At 43.9% G+C, this 20,629-nt stretch overlaps 1 protein-coding gene across 2 annotated transcripts in view; it reads right to left on the bottom strand.

Moving 5' to 3' along the window:
* PLEC (plectin) overlaps window positions 1-17,643 on the bottom strand; it is a 476,113-nt gene extending 458,470 nt beyond the window's left edge. Inside the window, exon 1 of one of the 2 annotated variants that reach the window (XM_053715478.1) lies at window positions 17,126-17,643. In XM_053715478.1, coding sequence (XP_053571453.1) covers window positions 17,126-17,216 — 91 coding nt within the window. In that variant the 5' untranslated portion in view covers window positions 17,217-17,643. The remainder of the gene's footprint in view (window positions 1-17,125) is intronic. The other variant, XM_053715475.1, reaches the window with a different exon arrangement.
* Window positions 17,644-20,629: the final 2,986 nt, after the last annotated feature.

Raw genomic sequence — 20,629 nt, 5'->3', positions numbered from 1 at the left:
CTCCCCATCTCTTTTGCTCTCTCTCCCCTTCTCCTTTGCTCTCTCTCTCTCCCCATCTCTTTTGCTCTCTCTCTCCCCTTCTCCTTTGCTCTCTCTTCCCTCTCTTTTGCTCTCTTTCCCCTCTTTTGCTGTCTACTGCGCATGACAGCTTCGGACAAACACACTTGGCCTTTTATATTATAGGATTTGACCTCTCATTTTTAGACCTTTAGCTCTTTTCGGAGCCATATTTATTCTTCTCAAAGTGCAACACACCTGTGCAAATCCAGATCCTAGTGTCTGGAAGTTTCACAAGAATAAATCGGCTCCGAAAAGACAAAGCTCCCAAATGCTCACGTCTAATTTTTATGGTTTTGGCGCCATAAACATTTTCTAAGAGAGTCACCTGCTACTGACAACATATCTGCATATGCTTCCCTAGCTATAGCATTATTGCCGTGTCTCAAATGAAATCTTCTGAATGTCCTACCATTTAAAGTGTAAATATGTTGTGCATATGCTCATCATTGCTTTTGGTGAGACATCTATATTGTGCCTTGGCTCCCAATTAAAGAGCATACACCGTTAACCAGATGGGCATTTGTTACCTAGTGTTTACACAGTTCTGGTCTTTAGGGACCCTGCTACGTAACTACACATTAAAGGTCTCAGTGCACATTTGTATATTCAGGTGGTTTCTTACAACCCAGGTCTTGGTGCATCAGCAGGGAGACGATGTACAGCCCCTACGGCCACCTGAACCAGTCTATTACAGGGCTCGAGCCCCCTGCGACAAGCAACGTACAGTGTATGTGGCTGTCGTCAAGAGATAACATACAAAAATAAAGTGGTCATTCAGGGGTTAATGCACAAGACTTGTGTTGTAACGGTCAGCAGTTGCCTATTTTCAAAATATGCATTTTACAATCTGACCTGTGACATTGTTTTTCTGCCATATCTGTATTAAAGGGACATGCTAATGTGACAGCACTAATGTGCTAGTATGCCATGTCTGCATTAGTGACCCTAGGTCACTATGTATTTAACTCCTGCAATGGTGTCAAACACATAGGTAGAGTACTGCTAGCAAGCTGCAAACCGTGCGATGCTGAGCAGGACATGGCTAGCCAATCAGGAGTAGCAGTAGAGTGTGCCACCAATCACCAGCTGTATCCTGCTCAGCAGGACTTTACCTATACGTTTAACCCTATTGCAGGGATTTCACATATAGTTATCTAGCTAAATTCAGACCCACTTAACCCTCTAGATTAGACTTGTTTGTCCCACATCAGACCCACTTACCCCTCTAGATTAGACTTGTTTGTCCCACATCAGACCCTCTTACCCCTCTAGATTAGACTTGTTTGTCCCACATCAGACCCACTTACCCCTCTAGATTAGACTTGTTTGTCCCACATCAGACCCTCTTACCTCTCTAGATTAGACTTGTTTGTCCCACATCAGACCCATTTACCCCTCTAGATTAGACTTGTTTGTCACACATCAGACCCCCTTACCCCTCTAGATTAGACTTGTTTGTCCCACATCAGACCCCCTTACCTCTCTAGATTAGAATTGTTTGTCCCACATCAGACCCACTTACCCCTCTAGATTAGACTTGTTTGTCACACATCAGACCCCCTTACTTCTCTAGATTAGACTTGTTTGTCCCACATCAGACCCATTTACCCCTCTAGATTAGACTTGTTTGTCACACATCAGACCCCCTTACCTCTCTAGATTAGACTTGTTTGTCCCACATCAGACCCATTTACCCCTCTAGATTAGACTTGTTTGTCCCACATCAGACCCACTTACCCCTCTAGATTAGACTTGTTTGTCCCACATCAGACCCATTTACCCCTCTAGATTAGACTTGTTTGTCCCACATCAGACCCCCTTACCTCTCTAGATTAGACTTGTTTGTCCCACATCAGACCCATTTACCCCTCTAGATTAGACTTGTTTGTCCCACATCAGACCCCCTTACCTCTCTAGATTAGACTTGTTTGTCCCACATCAGACCCATTTACCCCTCTAGATTAGACTTGTTTGTCCCACATCAGACCCCCTTACCCCTCTAGATTAGACTTGTTTGTCCCACATCAGACCCCCTTACCCCTCTAGATTAGACTTGTTTGTCCCACATCAGACCCCCTTACCCCTCTAGATTAGACTTGTTTGTCCCACATCAGACCCCCTTACCCCTCTAGATTAGAATCAAAGGTTAGAAAAAGTTTGTTGGAAGAGTAACCCCAGATACGGTAAACACAGCAAAGCTGCTGAAAAACAATCTTCAGCTCAACTCTCACACAGCTCGTGTGCACTCCGTATTGGGCTATGTTACAATAGCCCAGAGGATCAGTGCCCCATAAGGTTTTCCTACCCTGACAGGACAAATGCTGCTACAATCCCACCGCTTCTTATAGGAAATGTCCCAAGAGGTAAAAAGCAATAATAAGCTGTATAATGTCCGGTTCATAGAAGCACAAACCTTCCGTTTGCCAAAGGACTGTTAAGACATTCACTTGGAGCAGTCTTTCTTGTGAAATGCTTGTGCAATGCCACCCCCTGCTCACTTGCGGCCGTCAATCATGCCAATCAAATCGGGATGATTTCAGTCCGCCACCTAAAAGGTGGTGAAGTTAAGGAGCAGCGGTCTTATAACCGTTGCTTCTTAACTTCTGTTTCAGGTGCGCCTGAAATGATGGGCGTAGAACGCGGCACCCGCTGCATAATAAATCTAGCCCATAGTGTTTTTTGTTTTTTTAAGAGTTGAATTCCCCTGTCCTGCTTTCCCCTCCCTGGCTCCAAGTTGTCTGTCTATTAAAGGGACATTATACTCATATGCTAAATCACTTGAAACTGATGCAGTATAACTGTAAAAAGCTGACAGGAAAATATCACCTGAGCATCTCTATGTAAAAAAGGAAGATATTTTACCTCACAATCTCCTCAGCTCAGCAGAGTAAGTTCTGTGTAAAAAGTTATACTCAGCTGCTGCCCAGCTGCAGGTAAAAAAAAAGAAGAAATGAAAAGCAGCCAATCAGCACCAGCAGTGCTGAGGTCATGAACTCTTTTACTGTGATCTCATGAGATTTGAATTAACTCTCATGAGATTTCATAGTAAAATTCCTTAAACTGAATAGGGAAATAAGATGAGAGTGAACGTAAGCTCACTCCCTTAGCTGTCCCGGGACAGACATACTGCTTTGCTGCTTAAAGTCCTTTGCAATGGGGTGTGAAAACTTAGGACATTTTGAGGTCAAATATATCTTTCTTTTTTACATAGAGATGATCAGGTGATATTTTCTAGTCAGCTTTTTACAGCTATGCTGCATCACTTCCAAGTGTTTCAACATTTGGGTATTTAATGCCCTTTAAATGCTCCATACAGGACAATGCTAATACATTTTCCCTGCACAAAGTCAGCAACATAGGATTTTACCTGCACTTCATACTAAGGGAATGATTTTAAAAACCTCACAGCTCAGGTGAAATATTTTGTTTAGAAATGTTTATGTTGTATGCAGTGTTCTTTACGTGAAACAGAGACTCCTACATTACAATACCAGGTCTAAAAAAATCCCAAAGACTTTGTGTGATTCCTCTCCTCGAGGTTTGGTATATCAGATCCCAGGTCAGACAGAAGACATTATTTGAGGGATGTTAAGCCGATCATTATATGACTGGGATAAACACTCCGGAGTGAGAGCAGACCATTATACATATCGCATAACACTGTGATTTCATGTCATACGGCTCAGTACGTGGCTGTCACTCTCTCACACACTCTATGCCCTACAGGCAGGTTGATGATCTCACAGCTGCTGGCTGATAACAGCACCTTCCGCAGGGACTCCAACATGCTTCACTCAAGAGCTCACACACTCTGATGTCCGTTCCAAACCCTGCTCATTGTTTCCTTTCAAACAAAAATTTGGAAGCACTTGTGTCCCAAGGAAGATAAAAATAGCCTTATTACCCTGGTCCCTGTCCAGGGCAACTTCAGTAATACACCAGAGGGCTGCAGACACATTTTAGCACTGAACCAGGTGGCCTTACTATGTGGGTCAGCATCTGGAGACCATGTAAGTTGCACACTTAATGACTAACGGGTGTAGTACAGCAGCAATCACTCACAAAGCTGCAAGATTAAAAAGGAACGATAAGGGACCTGAGTGCAGATAATTCTGACATAAGGTTAACCTGACATTTGTTCTACTATGGAAACGTAACATTTCTTCTGAGAATCTTCCATGTATCATCCGGCTAAATACTAACAAGGAATCTAACAGATGGAGGAACTGACAGGCTCAGAATACAAACAGCCCATAAAAGTCCAAAACAAGAAGTAACATCAGGAACCAGATATGAGCACTGTGATTACAGAGCCACAAGGTACAATGGTATAATGTGCTGGTCTGTGACCCTCTATATGTTATTCCAGAGGGTAATATTAAAGTCATTTCTGCAATATGATTAAATGATTTCAGTGATGTCACTATCAGTCAGTGTGCAGGTTAGTATGAGCCCATATGGTACGTGGCACCATGTGAGTTAAGGTATAGACAGGAATAGACGCAGAGCTGGCTACCTGTCTAAACCACTTGGGAGGCCTCTGTCCTTGTAATGTGATCTGGACAAGACATAAGGGATTGGTCTATGGTAGATTATTTAAAGCCCACTGGGAAGGAACCGTGTGCTCTCTCTGTGCAGCTGACAAGTGGCAGAGTAAACACATATAAGGCACAAAATGACATCTCCAAATTGTCCCCAAAACATTCATTGTCACCACCATGACAGACTGTCAGGCTTGAACGGTCTTTGCTTTCTCACAAACAGCAAAACAAAACCTGAACAGGTGACCGGAAGAAATCAACCCCTAAAGTAAAAACCTCACTTGTCTTGTAAAAGCCCTTATCAGTTACCCTACTAGCTCAGACAGCAGCTACAGGGGGTTTAGTTTAACGAGCACAGGAGACCTTCAACCCTCTAGGCGCACAGACAGAAATAAGTACAACCATTTGTTACTAAACTACAGGGCAGTACATTTATTTTACCGATTTCATTTGAAAGAATTGCAGAACAGTCTGCACAAGCCTAACCTCCATCTCTTCCTAAAGGTTTGTTATTAGGTGCTCCTCGCCCCGCGCATGCGCTCCCCCATAAGCATGCATTTACTGCTCTGCATACAGCAGACCAGCAGTAGCTGATAATACCCTATAGAAGGAATTTATGTTATGTCTGATGTGTCTCAGCCCTTCCCTGTGTTCTGCTGACACTACAATATACTCTTTATATAATCTGCGGCAGGGCAGGTAGTGATTTCATGATTTACTTAATTCCCATTTATCTGTTTCCTTACACACGGCTAGATTACGAGTTGTGCGTTAGGGTAAAAAAGCAGTGTTAAGAGGTCCTAACGCTGCTTTTTCACTACCGCTGGTATTCCGAGTCTTGAAGATTTAGGGTGACCGCACACTTCTTTGGCCTTACCGCAATATGACTTACGTAAACTTCGTAAAGTCTTTTTTCTATGGGACTACCATAGCGCTGATATTACGAGTCCTGGGAGGCCAAAAAGTGAGCGGTACACCCTACCCTGTCAAGAGTCCGAAAGTATTTAAAAGTCAGTAGTTATGAGTTTTATGGTACAACCCCGTAACATAAAACTCATAACTAAAGTGCTAAAAAGTACACTAACACCCATAAACCGAGGCCCTCCCGCATCGCAAACACTATAATAAAATTATTAACCCCTAATCTGCCACTCCGGACACCGCCGCCACCTACATTATATTTATGAACCACTAATCTGCTGCCCCCAACATCGCCGACACCTACATTATATTTATTAACCCCTAATCTGCTGCCCCCAACGTCGCCGCCACTATATTAAAGTTATTAACCCCTAAACCTAAGTCTAACCCTAACACCCCCTAACTTAAATATAATTACAATAAATCTAAATAAATATTCCTATCATTAACTAAATTATTCCTATTTAAAACTAAATACCTATAAAATAAACCCTAAGCTAGCTACAATGTAACTATTAGTTATATTGTAGCTAGTTTAGGGTTTATTTTATAGGTAAGTATTTAGTTTTAAATAGGAATAATTTAGTTAATGATAGGAATATTTAGTTAGATTTATTGTAATTATATTTAAGTTAGGGGGTGTTAGGGTTAGACTTAGGTTTAGGGGTTAATAACTTTAATATAGTGGCGGCGACGTTAGGGGCAGCAGATTAGGGGTTAATAAATAGTATGTAGGTGTCTGCAATGTTGGGGGCAGCAGATTAGGGGTTAAAACATATAATGTAGGTGTCGGCGGTGTCCGGAGCGGCAGATTAGGGGTTAATAATATAATGCAGGTGTCGGCGATGTCGGGGGCGGCAGATTAGGGGTTAATAAGTGTAAGATTAGGGGTGTTTAGACTTGGGGTTCATGTTAGGGAGTTAGGTGTAGACATACATTTTATTTCCCCATAGGAATCAATGGGGCTGCATTAAGGAGCTTTACGCTGCTTTTTAGCAGGTGTTAGACTTTTTCTCAGCCGGCTCTCCCCGTTGATTCCTATGGGGAAATCGTGCACGAGCACGTACGACCAGCTCACTGCTGGTATTGGAGTGCGGTAATGAGCAAAATTTTGCTTAACGCTCACTTCTTGTCTTTTAACGACGGGTTTCTGAAAACCAGCGCTGTAGGTAAGTGAGCGGTGAGGGAAAACTGCTTGTTAGCAGCGCATAGCCTCTAACGCAAAACTCGTAATCTGGGCCACAGTTTGTAATAAGTTAAAGAGACATCTGAGGCTGGGAAAGATTATGTCCCACGGTTGTTTAGATCACCAAATGGCACCACAACGTGAGATTTTAAAACAAGACATCAGAAACAGACTTAAAGCCAGTTACACACATCAGGCAGTGAGTAAGATGGGTTCAGTCACTGTACAGCTCCTAACCTGGGGTAAAGCATAATTTCCCCCCAAGTGTTAGTTACCATGGTGTGTAATTACCCTGTGGCTAGTCTGGGGCACATACTCAGCATGGCCTCTGGGGGGCGAGCAGGAGATGATATAGTTACATATTATAGCCCTTGTCATACAGACTATATACCTATTAACCCGTATATTTATATTAACTATATATATGAGACTAACACTTTATGTTAATGTATTAATGTTGTGCTTGGTGCAAGATTTTTTATTTTTAACCCTTACACATTAAGCTAGGTCTTCAGATGCGCTAATCCGTTGAGCACAAATTTTGTTTGTGCTCAAGCACAATAATTTACTTTCAACTTGTAATATGCACGTAAATGAATGTGGTCACAAAATTGCTTATCACAACCTGCGCTAACTTTAGCGTGCCACTTGTATTCTAGCCCTATATAAAGGGTGCTGTCTAATTACACAGGGGGTGCTGTCTAATTATATATAAGGTGTTGTCTAATCAAACAAGGGGTGCTGTCTAATCATACAAGGAGTGTTGTCTAATTATATATAAGGTGTTGTCTAATCAAACAAGGGGTGCTGTCTAATCATACAAGGAGTGTTGTCTAATCATACAAGGGGTGCTGTCTAATTATATATAAGGTGTTGTCTAATTAAACAATGAGTGCTGTCTAATCATACAAGGGGTGCTGTCTAATTATATATAAGGTGTTGTCTAATCAAACAAGGGGTGCTGTCTAATTATATATAAGGTGTTGTCTAATCATACAAGGGGTGCTGTCTAATTATATATAAGGTGTTGTCTAATCACACAAGGGGTGCTGTCTAATTATATATAAGGTGTTGTCTAATCACACAAGGGGTGCTGTCTAATCACACAAGGGGTGCTGTCTAATCACACAAGGGGTGCTGTCTAATCACACAAGGGGTGCTGTCTAATCACACAAGGGGTGCTGTCTAATCACACAAGGGGTGCTGTCTAATCACACAAGGGGTGCTGTCTAATTATATATAAGGTGTTGTCTAATCAAACGATGAGTGCTGTCTAATCACACAAGGGGTGCTGTCTAATCATACAAGGGGTGCTGTCTAATCACACAATGGGTGCTGTCTAATCACACAAGGGGTGCTGTCTAATCATACAAGGGGTGCTGTCTAATCACACAAGGGGTGCTGTCTAATCACACAAGGGGTGCTGTCTAATCACACAAGGGGTGCTGTCTAATCACACAAGGGGTGCTGTCTAATCACACAAGGGGTGCTGTCTAATCACACAAGGGGTGCTGTCTAATTACACAAGGGGTGCTGTCTAATTACACAAGGGGTGCTGTCTAATCACACAAGGGGTGCTGTCTAATCTATAAAAAGGTGCTGTCATCTATTAGGGGACATGGAGCCCACTTTTTTATTTCATGATTCAGAGAGAGCAGCAATAACATTTCTCTTGGTGTCTTTTGTTGAAAAGCAGGGATGTGTGCTGAGGAGCGTGCATGTATCGGGTTAGCACTATATGGCAAGATCACTAGACGGCAGCACTGTTTCCTGCAGACACCTACCTAGGTGTATCTTCAACAAAGGCTATCATGGGAACAAAAGCCAATGTGAAGTCAATTGGAAACGTTTATGAAATATTGTAAGCTCTGTCTGATTCACAAAATAATCCCTTTTAAACCAGGTAACAAAGCAACCCTCTGAGCTGCGTCTCAGGTACTGAGCCCTAAACATTCCTCTGAGAACAAAACCTGCAAGAGATTCAAAAAATGTCCCTTTCATATATGACAAATGACAGCTACCCCAACCAAACACAGTCAGGCAGCAGTTCTATGGTATCAGAGCTGTTACTGTGCTTGCAGAACTCTTTAGTCCTCTTCAATTTGTGCTAAATGTGGTTGGGATTAACCCCTTGTCTGCCAGAGACAGATGAAACGTACTGCTACTCCTCTAGCTGGCAAGGGGTTAAAAAGACCTTTAAATTCGGATAGTATTCTGTCAGCCATACACACCATAGGAATGCCTAGTGAAATCGCTATCCCTTTAATGATCTGACAGTCACAGTAAGGAATGCGCAAGGGCAATGCCACTCATTACCTTTAAACCTGAAATCTCTTCCAAGTAGTTTAGTTGCCAGGGAAACTTTATACGTTTGTGAACAAACCAATTCATCTTCTCTTTCCAATAAATGTTATTCCATAAACTGCAACTGAGCCTCAGAGCTCGCCCCCCAGTTACTGTGTCAGTAAGATAATATGGCAGCTAATTGCTCTCCCAGAATCCCCTGAGTTCTCAAGTAACAGACTTAGCTTGCAATGACCCTGCTCTGATTCATCCTCCATGTTGTTGTGTCCCACAGGGATAGTGTATGGTTTAGCAAGGACTAACTTATTGTCCAATACCTCGCTGACCCCCTGGGAGCAGATGCTCTTAACCCTCTGTCTGCCAGAGAAGGCTGTGAAGAATTGCTACAGTGTCCTACTGGCACCCAGGGGGTTAATAGTCCCCATGTCTGCTACTCACGTGTGCCCCCTGCATGCAGTTCCTGTGTGATTCCCACTCCCCCTCTCTCTTCTTGCTGTGTTCATTCTAGTGACTAACGGGAGCTATTTATACTCACTTCTAATACTGAAGCTCCCAGCCAAGAGGCCACCAGCTCCTGCCCTCTCACGCATACAATGGGCACAGACCTTACTGCCATCCAACTGCCCTCTCACGCATACAGTAGGCACAGACCTTACTGCCATCCAACTGTCCTCTCACACATACAGTAGGCACAGACCTTACTGCCATCCAACTGCCCTCTCACACATACAGTAGGCACAGACCTTACTGCCATCCAACTGCCCTCTCACACATACAGTAGGCACAGACCTTTACTGCCATCCAACTGCCCTCTCACGCATACAGTAGGCACAGACCGTCACTAACAGCCCCCTGCCCTCTCACACATACAGTAGGCACAGACCGTCACTAACAGCCCCCTGCCCTCTCACACATACAGTAGGCACAGACCTTACTGCCATCCAACTGCCCTCTCACACATACAGTAGGCACAGACCTTACTGCCATCCAACTGCTCTCTCACACATACAGTAGGCACAGACCTTACTGCCATCCAACTGCCCTCTCACACATACAGTAGGCACAGACCTTACTGCCATCCAACTGCTCTCTCACACATACAGTAGGCACAGACCTTACTGCCATCCAACTGCCCTCTCACACATACAGTAGGCACAGACCTTACTGCCATCCAACTGCCCTCTCACACATACAGTAGGCACAGACCTTTACTGCCATCCAACTGCCCTCTCACACATACAGTAGGCACAGACCGTCACTAACAGCCCCCTGCCCTCTCACACATACAGTAGGCACAGACCTTTACTGCCATCCAACTGCCCTCTCACACATACAGTAGGCACAGACCTTACTGCCATCCAACTGCCCTCTCACACATACAGTAGGCACAGACCTTACTGCCATCCAACTGCCCTCTCACACATACAGTAGGCACAGACCGTCACTAACAGCCCCCTGCCCTCTCACACATACAGTAGGCACAGACCTTACTGCCATCCAACTGCCCTCTCACACATACAGTAGGCACAGACCTTACTGCCATCCAACTGCTCTCTCACACATACAGTAGGCACAGACCTTACTGCCATCCAACTGCCCTCTCACACATACAGTAGGCACAGACCTTACTGCCATCCAACTGCCCTCTCACACATACAGTAGGCACAGACCGTCACTAACAGCCCCCTGCCCTCTCACACATACAGTAGGCACAGACCGTCACTAACAGCCCCCTGCCCTCTCACACATACAGTAGGCACAGACCGTCACTAACAGCCCCCTGCTCTCTCACACATACAGTAGGCACAGACCGTCACTAACAGCCCCCTGCCCTCTCACACATACAGTAGGCACAGACCGTCACTAACAGCCCCCTGCCCTCTCACACATACAGTAGGCACAGACCTTACTGTCATCCAACTGTCCTCTCACACATACAGTAGGCACAGACCGTCACTAACAGCCCCCTGCCCTCTCACACATACAGTAGGCACAGACCTTACTGCCATCCAACTGCCCTCTCACACATACAGTAGGCACAGACCTTACTGCCATCCAACTGCCCTCTCACACATACAGTAGGCACAGACCTTACTGCCATCCAACTGCCCTCTCACGCATACAGTAGGCACAGACCTTACTGCCATCCAACTGCCCTCTCACACATACAGTAGGCACAGACCTTACTGCCATCCAACTGCCCTCTCACACATACAGTAGGCACAGACCTTACTGCCATCCAACTGCTCTCTCACACATACAGTAGGCACAGACCGTCACTAACAGCCCCCTGCCCTCTCACACATACAGTAGGCACAGACCTTACTGCCATCCAACTGCCCTCTCACACATACAGTAGGCACAGACCTTACTGCCATCCAACTGCCCTCTCACACATACAGTAGGCACAGACCTTACTGCCATCCAACTGCTCTCTCACACATACAGTAGGCACAGACCGTCACTAACAGCCCCCTGCCCTCTCACACATACAGTAGGCACAGACCTTACTGCCATCCAACTGCCCTCTCACACATACAGTAGGCACAGACCTTACTGCCATCCAACTGCCCTCTCACACATACAGTAGGCACAGACCTTACTGCCATCCAACTGCCCTCTCACACATACAGTAGGCACAGACCTTTACTGCCATCCAACTGCCCTCTCACACATACAGTAGGCACAGACCTTACTGCCATCCAACTGCCCTCTCACACATACAGTAGGCACAGACCTTACTGCCATCCAACTGCCCTCTCACACATACAGTAGGCACAGACCGTCACTAACAGCCCCCTGCCCTCTCACACATACAGTAGGCACAGACTGTCACTAACAGCCCCCTGCCCTCTCACACATACAGTAGGCACAGACCTTTACTGCCATCCAACTGCCCTCTCACACATACAGTAGGCACAGACCTTACTGCCATCCAACTGCCCTCTCACACATACAGTAGGCACAGACCTTACTGCCATCCAACTGCCCTCTCACACATACAGTAGGCACAGACCTTACTGCCATCCAACTGCCCTCTCACACATACAGTAGGCACAGACCTTACTGCCATCCAACTGCCCTCTCACACATACAGTAGGCACAGACCTTACTGCCATCCAACTGCTCTCTCACACATACAGTAGGCACAGACCTTACTGCCATCCAACTGCCCTCTCACACATACAGTAGGCACAGACCTTACTGCCATCCAACTGCCCTCTCACACATACAGTAGGCACAGACCTTACTGCCATCCAACTGCCCTCTCACACATACAGTAGGCACAGGCCTTTACTGCCATCCAACTGCCCTCTCACACATACAGTAGGCACAGACCTTTACTGCCATCCAACTGTCCTCTCACACATACAGTAGGCACAGACCGTCACTAACAGCCCCCTGCCCTCTCACGCATACAGTAGGCACAGACCGTCACTAACAGCCCCCTGCCCTCTCACGCATACAGTAGGCACAGACCGTCACTAACAGCCCCCTGCTCTCTCACGCATACAGTAGGCACAGACCGTCACTAACAGCCCCCTGCCCTCTCACACATACAGTAGGCACAGACCGTCACTAACAGCCCCCTGCCCTCTCACGCATACAGTAGGCACAGACCGTCACTAACAGCCCCCTGCTCTCTCACGCATACAGTAGGCACAGACCGTCACTAACAGCCCCCTGCCCTCTCACACATACAGTAGGCACAGACCGTCACTAACAGCCCCCTGCCCTCTCACACATACAGTAGGCACAGACCGTCACTAACAGCCCCCTGCCCTCTCACACATACAGTAGGCACAGACCTTACTGCCATCCAACTGCCCTCTCACACATACAGTAGGCACAGACCTTACTGCCATCCAACTGCCCTCTCACACATACAGTAGGCACAGACCTTTACTGCCATCCAACTGCCCTCTCACACATACAGTAGGCACAGACCTTACTGCCATCCAACTGCCCTCTCACACATACAGTAGGCACAGACCTTACTGCCATCCAACTGCCCTCTCACACATACAGTAGGCACAGACCGTCACTAACAGCCCCCTGCCCTCTCACACATACAGTAGGCACAGACCTTACTGCCATCCAACTGTCCTCTCACACATACAGTAGGCACAGACCTTACTGCCATCCAACTGCCCTCTCACACATACAGTAGGCACAGGCCTTTACTGCCATCCAACTGCCCTCTCACACATACAGTAGGCACAGACCTTACTGCCATCCAACTGCCCTCTCACACATACAGTAGGCACAGACCTTACTGCCATCCAACTGCCCTCTCACACATACAGTAGGCACAGACCGTCACTAACAGCCCCCTGCCCTCTCACACATACAGTAGGCACAGACCGTCACTAACAGCCCCCTGCCCTCTCACACATACAGTAGGCACAGACCTTACTGCCATCCAACTGCCCTCTCACACATACAGTAGGCACAGACCTTACTGCCATCCAACTGCCCTCTCACACATACAGTAGGCACAGGCCTTTACTGCCATCCAACTGTCCTCTCACACATACAGTAGGCACAGACCTTTACTGCCATCCAACTGCCCTCTCACACATACAGTAGGCACAGACCGTCACTAACAGCCCCCTGCCCTCTCACACATACAGTAGGCACAGACCGTCACTAACAGCCCCCTGCCCTCTCACACATACAGTAGGCACAGACCGTCACTAACAGCCCCCTGCTGTCTCACACATACAGTAGGCACAGACCGTCACTAACAGCCCCCTGCTGTCTCACACATACAGTAGGCACAGACCGTCACTAACAGCCCCCTGCTGTCTCACACATACAGTAGGCACAGACCGTCACTAACAGCCCCCTGCTGTCTCACACATACAGTAGGCACAGACCGTCACTAACAGCCCCCTGCCCTCTCACACATACAGTAGGCACAGACCGTCACTAACAGCCCCCTGCTGTCTCACACATACAGTAGGCACAGACCGTCACTAACAGCCCCCTGCCCTCTCACACATACAGTAGGCACAGACCGTCACTAACAGCCCCCTGCTGTCTCACACATACAGTAGGCACAGACCGTCACTAACAGCCCCCTGCTGTCTCACACATACAGTAGGCACAGACCGTCACTAACAGCCCCCTGCCCTCTCACACATACAGTAGGCACAGACCGTCACTAACAGCCCCCTGCTGTCTCACACATACAGTAGGCACAGACCGTCACTAACAGCCCCCTGCTGTCTCACACATACAGTAGGCACAGACCGTCACTAACAGCCCCCCTGCTCTCTCACACATACAGTAGGCACAGACCGTCACTAACAGCCCCCTGCTATCTCACACATACAGTGTGAGTCACCTCAGTGTGACTGTAGTAAGTGCAGCCCATTCACACTATTATCTACAGCCAGCAATGAGTGACTAGACGCAGGTAAAGCAAGTTGTCCCATGAGCACTGAGTGCAGCCGTGCAATAAGGTGCCACATCATACCGTGATCTCACTATACTCGCCCACCGCAGACTCTACATACTGTACTACAAAGGGGGAAGGACTGGGGGGCGCGAACACTAAAAAAAGAACATTCCAAAATGTACTAAAGTCTTTTAAAGAAAAATAAATACATAAATAAATTATGTTTTCTTATTAGCCTTCTGGCTCCAACTTGCACTTAGTATGTGAGCTCTGTAGGGTCCTGTAATCCTTCTTCCCCTGTATTGTCTATTTATTGTACCTCACAGTAAAGCGCTGTGCACTTACAAATAAAAATAATAGTACAGGGGAGTTTCCCTCTCACAAATGAAGCTGTGTCACAGGTCCTGATCAGCCAGTGATGATTAATAAAAAGTGCACAAGCAATACTGCAGTATTAGTGCCAATTTAAATGTTCATTTCCCCTGTACAATATACTGAGGTACTGCAGATAGCGAGTATATCTCAGTGAGGTTAGGCCGGATAACCACATTCCTCTAAACAGGGACTGACAGACCAATAGAAGGTGCCAGACTAAACATCTGTCTGTGTTGTTGACATTTTTATTCACATTTCTAAAAACACTGTTTATAAAACGTACATAAGGACTTTTATGTCCAGCTCTGAAATGCGCGTAGGTCATGTCAGTGGCACAGTCTATTTCCAGTTGTTAGATGGCTCCCTGAGTAGCTGACATTGAACTGAACATACTAGGTAGTACTAGAGAGTGCAATGGAAGGAGAATGAACTGGTTAAGTATGGTGGGCAAAGGCCAAGGAAAAGTGTTACAGTGCATTCTCGGATATCGCCGGTTCATTTTAAAGGCAGGTTACTGAATATTTTTAATGTAATTTTCTATAGTCCAGTTACAGAAGAGTTTTCCAAAACCAGTCCTCAGGACCCTTACCAGATATTCATTATATCTTAACTAGAGCCCAGGGGAAATAATCAGCTGATCAGTAACCATGGTTACAAACCTGCTCTCACCCATCAGCTGATTATTTTTTACCTGTGCTCTAGTTAAGACATTATGAATATCTGGCCTGAGTAAGGGTCCTGAGGACTGGGTTTGGGAAACACTGAGTTACAGTATTATTATTCTAATGATAGTATCTTTATTTGCAATGTGCCATCAGCAGGGGTACAATAAAGAGAAGACAGGCAGACATCACAATAATGTACACAATGTATGATACACTCTGCTGTAATATCCGGCTGCCCACAGTCAGGTTATTTATATATAGTTCCATGCCCACTCTGCTTATTGCTGTCTCTGCCTAATGAGGTAACATACATAGTAACATAGTAGATGAGGTTGAAAAAAGTCTGAAGTCCATCGAGTTCAACCTATACAAATCTAATATACTTTTTAAAAAAAAGTTCCAATTGAGCTTAAATGAATCCCACCCATTTAATAAAAGCAATCATATCTATGAATTTTGTTTCTAGCCAGAAATGTAGCCAAACAATTTTTAAATGTATCTAGGGTATTGGCATTCCCTACCTCCTTTGGTAATAAGTTCCACAATTGTATTGCTCTTACAGTGAAAACACTTTTTTTGTTGCAGGAGATTAAATCTCCTTTCCCCAACCTTAAATTGTGACTTCTTGTCACAATCAATTTTCTTGTAATAAACAGAGCTTCTGCCATTTCTGTATATGGGCCTTGAATATATTTATATAAAGTAATCATGTCACCTCTCAAGCACATTTTTTCTAGGGAAAACAGATTGAGAATGGCTACCCTCTCCTCATAGCATAAATTATCCATTCCCCTTATTAGCTTTGTGGCCCTTCTCTGAACTTTTTCTAGTTCTGCAATATCTTTTTTTGCGACTGGTTCCTAGAACTGCACTCCATACTCAAGGTGAGGTCTTACCAGGGATTAAATATAGTGACAGAATTATGCTTCCCTCCCTTGAATCAATGCCTCTTTTAATACATGCTAGTATCTGATTAGCCTTTGTATCTGTTGCCCTGCATTGTGCACCCATCTTTAGCTTGTTATCTATTACTACCCCCAAATCCCTTTCCTCCTGTGTTTGGCTAAGTCTTGTCCCATTTAAATAATACATTGCCTGCTTATTTTTACTTCCAAAATGTAGAACCTTGCATTTTCTCATATTAACTCTCATTTTCCGCTTTCTGCCCATACTTCAAATTATTGCAGATCCCTTTGTAATGAAAGTTCATCCTGCCCTAAACTAATGACCTTACTTAACTTAGTATCATCTGCAAAAATAGAGATGTCGCTATTTAATCCTTGCTCCAAGTCATTTATAAAAATATTAAAAAGAACAGGGCCCAATACTGATCCCTGGGGGACTCCACTGATAACCTTTGTCCAATCTGAGTATGATCCATTCACTACTACTCGTTGCTCCCTATCTTTTAGGTGGTCATGCTATTTATTTATCATGCCAGCTTTGACCAATGGACGCATGTTTATACTCAGAACATTCTTGAAATAATTTGCATTCAGAAAGGCTGCAGGCTACTGTGAGCAGGTTACAGAATTATATCTTCTTCTTTTTAACCCTTTGGTTACCAGTACGAGAACCCATTACATTAGCTTGACCTGCAGGTCTGATGCTTGGCAAGGAAAGGATGAAACACATTTTTGGTTAGTTCTGGCAAATCACACAATTTTACCTTTATATTTCTCTCTGACATCCTCATAAGCCTGGATAAAGTCCTTCTCCTCTGCATCAGGGGGCAACTTGTGTAGGTTAAAGCTGGCCATGGCTAACGGTGGCTTGTGTCTTCTCCAGACTGTCCCTCACTTGTCCTGTCTCTTTCCCCCTTTAGCTGACTTTTGTTTCTCTTTATCCCCTTCTGTCACTTCTGTCTCTCTCTCTCCTTTCTCTTTCTAAGTATCTTATTTTATCCTTTTCCGTGAATCTCCCTTTCTCTTCCCTTTCTTCTCTGTCTATTGCCCCTTCTGCATTATCCCCCCTGGGGCAGACAGTCTCCTTTTCTTTCCCCTACTCCTCTGTTCCTGTCAGTGTTTTCTGTGTCCCTCTCTCTCTCTCTCTCTCCCTCTCTCTCTCTCTCTCCCTCTCTCTCCCTCTCCCTCTCTCTCCCTCTCCCTCTAGTTTTCTATGAGTCTCTCCCAGTCTCCCCTCTCTTCTCTCCAGACACAGCTGTCCCTCACACCAGGCTCTCTTCTCTCTCTCACATACCCATGGTCAGTTCCCAAAAAGCCGTCAGAGCCAAACCCCATAGTAAAGTCACTCCTCTTAAAGTAACAGCTGCAAGAATGGCAAACACATCCCAGGAACAACACAGAGCCGACATGAGATGAAAGCACTCAGACAAGCAACACCTTATGTGCCCTGTACACATTTACTTCTATTATCATCTCTATTTTAGCTCTTCTGCTACCACTTGACCTGTGCTGTCAGCTTGGCATACACTGTGCTGCACTACCCCACAACAGGGACCTCTCAGACCTGCCTGATGGTTGTGTCCAAGAGGGACAAAAAGACTCTTTAAAAAGACAAAAGTAGTAGTGGGGGTTAGGGAGGGTAAATCTAACACAAATACAGTGACAAGTCTAATGCAGCACACACGCTTGTTTTCTGTCCCATATAGTGCAGAAAATGTGTCTGCATATTAAATAGGAATGCTCATTATCTGTATATAGATACAAAGCACCGTTGTACAGTGCGGCGTGCTTATTATCAGTGTATAGATACTCACATCATTATACAGTGCAGTGTGCTTATTATCAGTGTATAGATACTCACATCATTATACAGTACAGCGTGCTCATTATCAGTGTATAGATACTCACATCATTATACAGTACAGTGTGCTCATTATCAGTGTATAGATACTCACATCATTATACAGTGTGCTCATTATCAGTGTATAGATACTCACATCATTATACAGTACAGTGTGCTCATTATCAGTATATAGATACTCACATCATTATACAGTGCAGTGTGCTCATTATCAGTGTATAGATACTCACATCATTATACAGTACAGTGTGCTCATTATCAGTGTATAGATACTCACATCATTATACAGTACAGTGTGCTCATTATCAGTATATAGATACTCACATCATTATACAGTGCAGTGTGCTCATTATCAGTGTATAGATACTCACATCATTATACAGTACAGTGTGCTCATTATCAGTGTATAGATACTCACATCATTATACAGTACAGTGTGCTCATTATCAGTGTATAGATACTCACATCATTATACAGTACAGTGTGCTCATTATCAGTGTATAGATACTCACATCATTATACAGTGCAGTGTGCTCATTATCAGTGTATAGATACTCACATCATTATACAGTGCAGTGTGTTCATTATCAGTGTATAGATACTCACATCATTATACAGTGCAGTGTGTTCATTATCAGTGTATAGATACTCACATCATTATACAGTGCAGTGTGCTCATTATCAGTGTATAGATACTCACATCATTATACAGTACAGTGTGCTCATTATCAGTATATAAATACTCACATCATTATACAGTGCAGTGTGCTCATTATCAGTGTATAGATACTCACATCATTATACAGTACAGTGTGCTCATTATCAGTGTATAGATACTCACATCATTATACAGTGCAGTGTGCTCATTATCAGTGTATAGATACTCACATCATTATACAGTGCAGTGTGTTCATTATCAGTGTATAGATACTCACATCATTATACAGTGCAGTGTGTTCATTATCAGTGTATAGATACTCACATCATTATACAGTGCAGTGTGCTCATTATCAGTGTATAGATACTCACATCATTATACAGTACAGTGTGCTCATTATCAGTGTATAGATACTCACATCATTATACAGTGCACTGTGCTCATTATCAGTGTATAGATACTCACATCATTATACAGTACATTGTGCTCATTATCAGTGTATAGATACTCACATCATTATACAGTACAGTGTGCTCATTATCAGTGTATAGATACTCACATCATTATACAGTACAGTGTGCTCATTATCAGTGTATAGATACTCACATCATTATACAGTACAGTGTGCTCATTATCAGTGTATAGATACTCACATCATTATACAGTGCAGCGTGCTCATTATCAGTGTATAGATAATCACATCATTATACAGTGCAGTGTGCTCATTATCAGTGTATAGGTACTCACATCATTATATAGTGCAGTGTGCTCATTATCAGTGTATAGATACTCACATCATTATACAGTACAGTATGCTCATTATCAGTGTATAGATACTCATATCATTATACAGTACAGTGTGCTCATTATCAGTGTATAGATACTCACATCATTATACAGTACAGTGTGCTCATTATCAGTGTATAGATACTCACATCATTATACAGTGCAGTGTGCTCATTATCAGTGTATAGATACTCACATCATTATACAGTGTGCTTATTATCAGTGTATAGATACTCACATCATTATACAGTGTGCTTATTATCAGTGTATAGATACTCACATCATTATACAGTGTGCTCATTATCAGTGTATAGATACTCACATCATTATACAGTACAGTGTGCTCATTGTACAGTGCATAGATACTCACATCATTATACAGTACAGTGTGCTCATTATCAGTGTATAGATACTCACATCATTATACAGTACAGTGTGCTCATTATCAGTGTATAGATACTCACATCATTATACAGTACAGTGTGCTCATTATCAGTGTATAGATACTCACATCATTATACAGTGTGCTTATTATCAGTGTATAGATACTCACATCATTATACAGTGTGCTCATTATCAGTGTATAGATACTCACATCATTATACAGTGTGCTCATTATCAGTGTATAGATACTCACATCATTATACAGTACAGTGTGCTCATTATCAGTGTATAGATACTCACATCATTATACAGTACAGTGTGCTCATTATCAGTGTATAGATACTCACATCATTATACAGTACAGTGTGCTCATTATCAGTGTATAGATACTCACATCATTATACAGTACATTGTGCTCATTATCAGTGTATAGATACTCACATCATTATACAGTACAGTGTGCTCATTATCAGTGTATAGACACATCATTATACAGTGCTCATTATCAGTGTATAGACACATCATTATACAGTGCTCATTATCAGTGTATAGACACATCATTATACAGTGTGCTCATAA

The sequence above is a fragment of the Bombina bombina genome, chromosome 5 (genome assembly GCF_027579735.1).
Source record: "Bombina bombina isolate aBomBom1 chromosome 5, aBomBom1.pri, whole genome shotgun sequence".
NCBI lineage: Eukaryota > Metazoa > Chordata > Amphibia > Anura > Bombinatoridae > Bombina > Bombina bombina.
This window is presented reverse-complemented; position numbering and strand designations above follow the sequence as displayed.